General features: G+C 42.9%; 1 protein-coding gene across 5 annotated transcripts in view; it reads left to right on the plus strand.

Annotated features, from left to right (window-relative positions):
- DIP2B (disco interacting protein 2 homolog B) overlaps positions 1-5,318 on the plus strand; it is a 234,618-nt gene extending 229,300 nt beyond the window's left edge. For all 5 annotated transcript variants that reach the window (XM_047786602.1, XM_047786601.1, XM_047786604.1 and 2 more), the window contains one exon: positions 1,289-5,318. In XM_047786602.1, the coding sequence (XP_047642558.1) occupies positions 1,289-1,541 (253 nt within the window). In that variant the 3' untranslated portion in view covers positions 1,542-5,318. The remainder of the gene's footprint in view (positions 1-1,288) is intronic.
- The last annotated feature ends 3,277 nt before the right edge of the window (positions 5,319-8,595 follow it).

The following is an 8,595-nucleotide window of genomic DNA, read 5'->3' on the forward strand; positions in this document are numbered from 1 at the left end:
AGCAAGAAAATAGATGGGCGGATTCCTGGGTGCGCCGTCTGCTGAGACAGATGAGGCCTTGGTGGTGGGAAGACAGGCTCCATGGACCCACTGGGGGCTGAGTTATTTTTAGTGATAGGCACTTCGTTGCAAGGGACCTAACTGATCACCCGCCTCTAGAAAGCTGGTAGAGCGTAGTGGGAAGAACTGTGACCTTTAGGCCAAAGACCCAGCTTGACGGCCCAGAGCATCCATGGAGGATGCCTTCCTCATCTGAAGATACCTTCTCTGCTTCTTCCTGATTATCAGGAGGAATCAAACGAGAATGTGCTTCATAAACCGTCAGGCGATGATAAGCAGGTGGAAAGGATCGTTGTTATTCTCTGGCCCCATTTCTTTCTCTGTGTGGGAACTCCCCCTGACAAAGGCTCTTCCTGTTGTGGCTCAGAGGGTCATGAACCCAACATAGTGTCGGTGAGGATGCGGGTTCAGTACCTGGCCTCGCTCAGTAGGTTAGGGATCCGGTGTTGCCGTGAGCTAGTCGGATTCATTTCTGCTGCACCGGAAACAGGAACTCTCTAGACATTTGACTTTTGATGTAACCAAACATTGTGTGCATTTTTCTCTAATGACTGGAATCTATTTTTAAAAGCAGTTTAACACTGCATATAAGAGGTCAGGTCATACCTTCTAACCCAGCAGTCTGTAGGGAGTAGAGTGACTTTCCGCCTTACAGCGAGCGAGCGCAGCAGGAGAGACACTTGCATGGGACACTAATCTCAGATGAGCCCAGGCCGACTCCCTTCATGTTTGGTGTTGTTATGTAGACAGTAATCTTAGAGCTCTTAATGTTGCAAATTGCAAGAGTTCTCTTCAAAATAACTTAAGCAAAAGAGAGTTAATGGAAAGCATACCGGGTTTATCTCAAAGGTTCCTAAAAGTCCCTGATCAGCTCCGGATCTCAAGAAAAGTAGAAACAAGGGAGGGGAAGGCCATGAGGAACCACCCTCTTTTCACTTTCTTGAGCCGTGTGGGCATCCACTTGATTCTTCCTCTCCTCCCTGAAGAGCCGTCCTCTGCCCGGAGCTTAGCAGTCACACACGTCCTCTGTTCAGGTGACCACGTCCAAACTCCCAAGAGATTGCGGGAGGCTCCGCTAGTCAGCTCCGATCCTAGGGGCAAGGTCCTGTGTTACAGAGGATCCTTCCGGCTGGATCCGAGAGAGAAGGCAGTTCTCAGAGCAGAAGAGGAAGTCTTAGACAGAGTCTGTAAAAGATGACAGCTTAACTGAATGTCATTGAAATTGCAGTGCCGTGTTCACGTGGACCAACTTGCTCGTCGTGGTTGTGGAACTGTGTGGCTCTGAACAGGAAGCCCTAGATCTGGTCCCTTTAGTGACAAACGTGGTCCTGGAAGAGCATTACCTCATCGTTGGCGTCGTGGTTGTGGTGGACCCAGGCGTTATCCCCATCAATTCCAGAGGCGAGAAGCAGAGGATGCACCTCCGAGACAGCTTCCTCGCTGACCAGTTAGACCCCATCTATGTGGCTTATAACATGTAACCAGCCTTGTGGGGATGACAGGGGGCCATCCCGCAAAACCACAAGGACCAAAGACCCATGACTAGGAGCAAGCTTTCAAATGGTGTGAAATAAGCTGGGATGGCTACCTTATATCCTTCATCTCATCCTGTGGGCTTCTGCAATCACACGACACACAGGAAAGGGGAATTCTGTGGGGGCAAATGAAAAAAATGTTAACAGTCTGTTAGTCATGAGCTTTGACACGGCGTGAGCAGCATGTTACTAAAGCAGTTACATGCATGTTGCATTTTTTTCATCTGTTGTAAATACTTGTATTTTTATCTAATGCTGTTTTAGAATTTTGTAAGGGAGTTTAATGAATTCACACGAAGGGGGTAGTCTGAGTTACACAGTTCCCCGCTCTGTACTGTATTTTGCCATTTTACCATAGTTGGACATTCTGCGGTTTTTGTTAACATGGAACTACTCGGCTCCCTTTCAGCAGACCCGTAAGCAAATCAGATAACCCACGGAATATGAGAATGATTATATATGTAATTCTCCACTCTAAAACATTTTGACCAGTGTTTTAAATGTGTAAATAGAAGCACACATAATTCAGCTAAAACATTGAAGAATTGGCTTTGTATAGTTATAACCACTAAAGTAGAAGCATTTCTACTTTGAGAGACTCTCAGTATTCCCTTGATGCAGTGTAACTGAATAGGTGACTAAAAAGTGCAAACTGGTTGCAGGTTTTGCTGCCCATTGTTCTATGTCTCTGTTGGCTGGTGTATTTTATAAACTGAAGCCGCCTATGTTTGTTTTTAAAGCATATATTCCCAGACTCAGCTTGTGCTTTTAAGAATTCAGTCTATTTCTATAAGCTGAAAAAAACCTCAGTTGAAAAATCAAAATGTTAGGAAAAAGCTAAAATTCATGAGATCCCACCCAATTCTAAGGAACCACAATAACTGGCTCCGGCCCCCAGTGTTGAAACTGTCTTGCGCATTTAGAGTGACTGCATAAGAATTTTAGAATTTTTCTCTTTTCCGGGCCCATTGTAAACGGTGTCCACAGTTACACACATAGCTTCTCTTTTCTGAAAACTGAAGAGCATCCTCTGTTCTGCCAGTTCACGGGGGCAGGGATTTTAAGAACCAGATCAACAGTCTGGGAAGGCAGTGGGATCTACAGTCACGTGAAGGCGTCAGACCGCATAACGACGCACCTCAAAACTGACCTGACCGATTTGGGTTGCCGTATAGCCAGGCTTATGCTGAAATGGGGAAGTCTGATGTATGCAAGAAACTCTTTTGAAATAACTGCGGTGCCCAGGCCAAGCGGACTGAGCTTGGGACTGAGTTTGGCCTCTGGCTCAGTTTCCTTTCTTAGTCTAATACTTCATGTATTTGAATATAGTTGAATTTTATTATTTTTTTCTTACAGAAATATTTTTAAAATTAAAAAAAAAAAAAGACTCAAAGCGAACAGAGTTAACTTGTTAAATCAGAATGGTTCTCTTTGACCCACTCTGGTCTAGTGTGTAAATATTTATTTAGACTATTTTAATAATACATATTATTTACCCCACTGTAACATCATGTAAACTAAATATGTTTTTAAACAATTTTTAAGACTTGTAATTACCCTGGAAATAAGGTTTATAATGCAAAGACCAGACCCTTCACCACGGCAGCACTCTCGGGGGGCTGCTCTTCCACAGTCTCATACTCGAGGCCACTTTATTGACTCCCTTTTACACAAACCTCTTTTCCTCCCAACTCATTCTCCGCAGAGGGCAGCCCTCAAGACATTTTCCAGTTGCACATCTCTTTTGCCACATGGATGATATTGATTTATACATGATGGGAGAGGTTCTAGAATGTACAGGAGAAAAGCACTTGCATTAGGGCAAGAAATCCCGGTGACTAGCCACAGTTTGAGAAAACCAGCCTGCTTAGTTGGAAAATAATTCTCTTAAAATAGTTTTTTAATGATTCTCTAAAAGGCAACATTTTAAAAAGTAAAAAGAGGAGTCCCTTAGTGGTTCAGCAGGTAAGGGATCTGGCGTTGTCACTGTTGTGGCTCTAGTCACATCTGTGGCATAGGTTCGATCCCTGGCCCCAGAACTTCCACATGCCACAGGTGCAGCCTGAAAAAAAAGAAAAAAACAGGTGAAATTGATTTTAATATATTTTATTTAATACAATTATCAAAAATACTATCACTTCAATGTGGAATCGATATAGAAATTATTAATGAAATAGTTTACTTTCCTTTTTTCATATTAAGTCTTTGAAATCCAGTGTGTATTAATAAGCACATCTCAGTTTGGACTAGCCATGTATTTAAAGTTTTCAGTAGCCACATGTGGCTACCGTATCGGACAGTGGATCTATACTCATTCCTTCAAATAAAATATTCCATTAATCTCACTATATGGCCAACTCCCTGTTATTTAGGGGCTGATTATCTAGTTTTGTAGCTCCTCAGCCTCTGATTTATTGTTATTTTTCGCTTTCTGCCTTGTGGCTGCTTTATTTATCTTTTGCCTATCCCCCAAAGCCAGAATATGCTAGTGAAAGAAAGCAAGCTGAGATGGGAACTGCACCAGGAACTCTGGTAAAGGATCCTCTGGGAGGGGAGAGAGTCCAGTCATTAGCTTAGAGGTGTTTGTGGGATCATCTGCAGATTTAATGCCTACTTTGTTGCAGACTTGATAAGAAAACTTTGTCTTGACACAATGCTCTTAAGTCTTTCCACATTAAATAGAACTTATATGGTAGAACTGATTCTCAAGACAGGCCACAAAGGCCATTACTGATAGAAACAGCCTTGCCAAAACTCTGGAACACACTCTGTCTGGGTTTTTATGCTTGGGGGTTGGGGGAGGGGGAGGACTGAATAGCAAGCCCTCGTTTCAGATAAAAGAAATCTATTCATCTGAAAGTTTTTGAGCCTCTTTCTGCCTCTCAGCAGAAAAGGTAGATCAGGAAGGGCTGCCCTAGGGCATATGCCATCTCCTGCATCAGTGAAACCCTGGGAGTGACCAGCATGCTAACAGGCATCAGTAAATCCACAGTCTTTCTGTCCTTCCTGCCTCTTAAAAGACCCCTAGTCCCCAGTGCCAAGTCCTCTTGAAGCTATGCTGCCTCAGGCTGTTTAGGGACCATTGCCTGTCTATTGGTCACATGAGTGTCTCCTTAGCTGTAGTCCCTGGGCAATGCTTGCTTAATGCTTTCGTTGAATCAACAGAGGGCCCGAGGCCTTAGATATTTTTAAGGTCTCTGCCCCAGGCATGGTGCTCAATATCTTGGCCAAATAAATTACTTTCCTTGAATATCCAGGAATCTTTAGACTAAAGCAATGAGGAGTTATCACCTCACCCTCAAACTCCAACATAATCTATGCCTTAGAGTTGTTTTCGTTGTCTGCTTTAATGTAAAAGCAAGAGTGTTTGGAGCAAGCTGCAGTACTCCAAATACACAACAGGCCTTTTCTTTCTCATTCATACAACATTTCTGGTTTAGGTATATGTAGATGGGCCATGTTATTTGTCCAGAGGAAGAGAGTGTAAAGATATAAGAATAATTTTTTAGTCCTAAATGCTGTTTTGTTTATTTTCTGTCAAGATATTTACCAGTGTCAGATTCAAACTGTAGTACTGTGTAATTATGTATAAAGGTTTTTTTTTTTATTTATTTGAATTTAGACTAGATATACATTTTTAAATTTAACATCTGGCTGGACAGTGTCCTATTAACTCATTGAATGTGTTTCCTTTGTCTTGTGTTAATAAATATTGATGCCTGATTGTGTTTGATGCTTCACACTTTGGGAGAATTGATAAATTAGAATTAATCTTTTTTTCTTTTTGGGGCCGCACCCACAGCATATGGAAGTTCCCAGGCTAAGGGTAGAATTGGAGCTGCTGCTGCCGGCCTATGCCACAGCCACAGCCACAGCCACAGCCACAGCAGTGTCAGATCCGAGGGGCATCTGTGACGTACTCCACAGCTCATGGCAACACCGGATCCTTAACCCACTGATTGAGGCCAGGAATCAAACCCAAGTTCTCATGGATACTAGTCAGGTTTGTTACTTACTGCTGAGCCATGACAGGAACTCCAGAATTAGTAAATTTTTAATTAACATCAGATCATAAGACCCAAAAAAAGCCGGAGAGGTCTAATAAGGAAAATGAACACAGAGATCTGAAGTTAGAGCAAACCCATTCTGTAAAAGGAGGCCAGATCAAGGAACAGTAGAGTCATTTTGAAAACTAGTAAGGCTTTTGTCAGCAACAATTATAACTTAGTCCTCCTACCCATGTGGCATTTGGTAGTTTTAAACCATTGATCATAAACTTGAATTTTTTAAAAATCTGTAATTGGGCTGTATTTCAGCTTTTCCTAAAATGATGCTTCATTTACTCTTCCATTTCCTGGTTTCAGGAAACTTGAGAGTTTTTTATCAAATGGCGCATATCCCCAGATACTGGTCCTTGAATTACAGTGTAAGCTATTCAGGCAGCTGAGACCTGTTTTTACTTAGCACGCATTTATGGAGCGCCTACCCACTATGCAGAAGACACTGTTAGCAAATGAAGCTAGAGAAAAAGATCAAGTAACTGCCTTTAAGAAGATACAATGCAGTATACTCAGAGTTACAAGTAAGAGATGGACTGTGGGAGCAGGTAGGATAGCCCTCACTTCTCTAAAACCTCCATGCTCAGTCTACAGAGATGAGTATTCATTTCTGAGATAATTTCTCAAATAAATATGGGCGTTCCCATCATGGCGCAGCAGTTAACGAACCCGACTAGGAACCATGAGGTTGTGGGTTCAATCCCTGGCCTCACTCAGTGGATTAAGGATCCAGCGTTGCCGTGAGCTGCGGTGTAGGTCACAGACAAGGCTCCTGTCTGGCATCGCTGTGGCTGTGGTGAAGGCTGGCAGCTGTAGCTCCGATTAGACCTCTAGCCTGGGAACCTCCATATGCCACAGATGGGGCCCTAAAAACCAAAGTAAATAAATAAATATGATAGAGCTGACCAAAAATAACATGGAACTTGCAAATAATGGAGATTTCTAAGGATCCGATATGAGAGAAATTTATATTAAATTCATAAAAAAAAAAAGACTAAGGAAAAATCAGTTGTATTTTTAAAAAAGACCTACAGGAGTTCTCGTCGTGGCTCAGTGGTTAACAAATCTGACTAGGAACCATGAGGTTGAAAGTTCGATCCCTGGCCTTGCTCAGTGGGTTAAGGATCTGGCGTAGGCTGGTGGCTGCGGCTCTGATTCAACCCCTAGCCTGGGAACCTCCATATGCCATGGGAACGGCCCTAGAAAAGGCAAAAAAGGCCAAAAAAATAAAAATAAAATAAAAAGACCTACAAAAATAGTGAAATGAAAAACAAATTAATAAATACAAAATAAAGGCAATGGAAAAGGTTCAGTGAAACCAGAAGCTGATTTGCACACACAATCCAAAAATAAACTAGTAGGAAACACAGGAGAATGTAACTATATGGTATTTTTTTAACTTTTTCAGGGGGGAAGTTGCACCCACAGCTTGTGGAAATTTGAACCCATGTCACAGCTCTGGCCCTAGCTACTGCAGTGACAATGCAGAGTCACTGCAGGGTCTTTAACTTTGCTGTGCCACAAGAGAATTCCTAGAGTATTTGTTTAGTCTTGAGGGATTATTGTAATTTGCAGTAAGTTTGAATTTTAAATGAAATGAGTAATTTCCTAGAAACTATGATTTGAAAATTTTGCTCAAGAAATAGAAAATTTGGGAGTCCCTGCTGTGGTGCAGTGGGTTAAGAATCCGAGACTGCAGCAGCTCAGGTCACTACGGAGGTGTGGGTTTGCTCCCCTGCTGCGCATGGTGGGTTAAAGGATCTGAGGTTGCTGCAGCTGTGGCGTAGGTTGCAGCTGGGGCTTGGATTTAATCCCTGGCATGAACTTGCATAGGATGCAAGTGTGGCCATAAAAAGAAAGAAGGAGGGAGGACAAAAAGAAAAAAATAGAAAAATCTGAATTTTTCTGAACCCATAGGAACAGATAATCCCTTTTACGTGTATAAAAACCCCACCCACCTCGTCTTACAAACTTAGTATAACCTTGATGCCAAAGTCAGACTAAAGCAGTTTTTTAAAATTCTAAATCGATCTCATTTGCGAAAAGATGCACTATTATAAAATCTAGCTGTTTTATTACCTACTGCTGTGTAGTAAACAGCTCCAGCTTAATGGCATAAAACTAAGTAATGCGTTCATACATTCTGTGCATCGTGAATTAGGGCACAGTAGGAATGACTTATCTCTGTCCCGTAATGTCCGGCCTCAGCAACTCAAAGGTCTGGAGGTGAATTTGTTTTTTGCTTTTTGTCTTTAGGGCCACACCCACAGCCTATGGAGATTCCCAGGCTAGGGGTCGAATCGGAGCTGTAGCTGCAGGCCTACACCACAGCCATAGCAATGTGGGACCCAAGCCACGCCTGCAACCTGCACCACAGCTCATGGCAACGCCGGATCCTCAACCCACTGAGCAAGGCCAGGGATCGAACCCGCATCCTTACGGTTACTAGTCTGGTTTGTTAACCACTGAGCCACGACGGAAACTCCAGACATCTTAATGGATATGTGTGGAGATAATATAGTGGAAAATTCAACCTTCCACACTAACAAATCAAACCTAGAAGTGTATAAGAAATAATGTTTGGAGTTCCCGTCGTGGCGCAGTGGTTAACAAATCCGACTAGGAACCATGAGGTTGCAGGTTCGGTCCCTGCCCTTGCTCAGTGGGTGAATGATCCGGCGTTGCCGTGAGCTGTGGTGTAGGTTGCAGACGCGGCTCGGATCCCGCGTTGCTGTGGCTCTGGCGTAGGCGGGTGGCTACAGCTCCGATTGGACCCCTATCCTGGGAACCTCCATATGCCGCGGGAGCGGCCCAAGAAATAGCAAAAAGACAAAAAAAAAAAGAAATAATGTTTGAGGATCAGAGAGGATCAAATCAAAGATCGTTCTATACAATAATCTTACCAACAGCTTAAAAGAGAAAACCATATGATTAGCTCATCT

This window comes from Phacochoerus africanus, chromosome 7 (genome assembly GCF_016906955.1).
Source record: "Phacochoerus africanus isolate WHEZ1 chromosome 7, ROS_Pafr_v1, whole genome shotgun sequence".
Taxonomy (NCBI): Eukaryota; Metazoa; Chordata; class Mammalia; order Artiodactyla; family Suidae; genus Phacochoerus; species Phacochoerus africanus.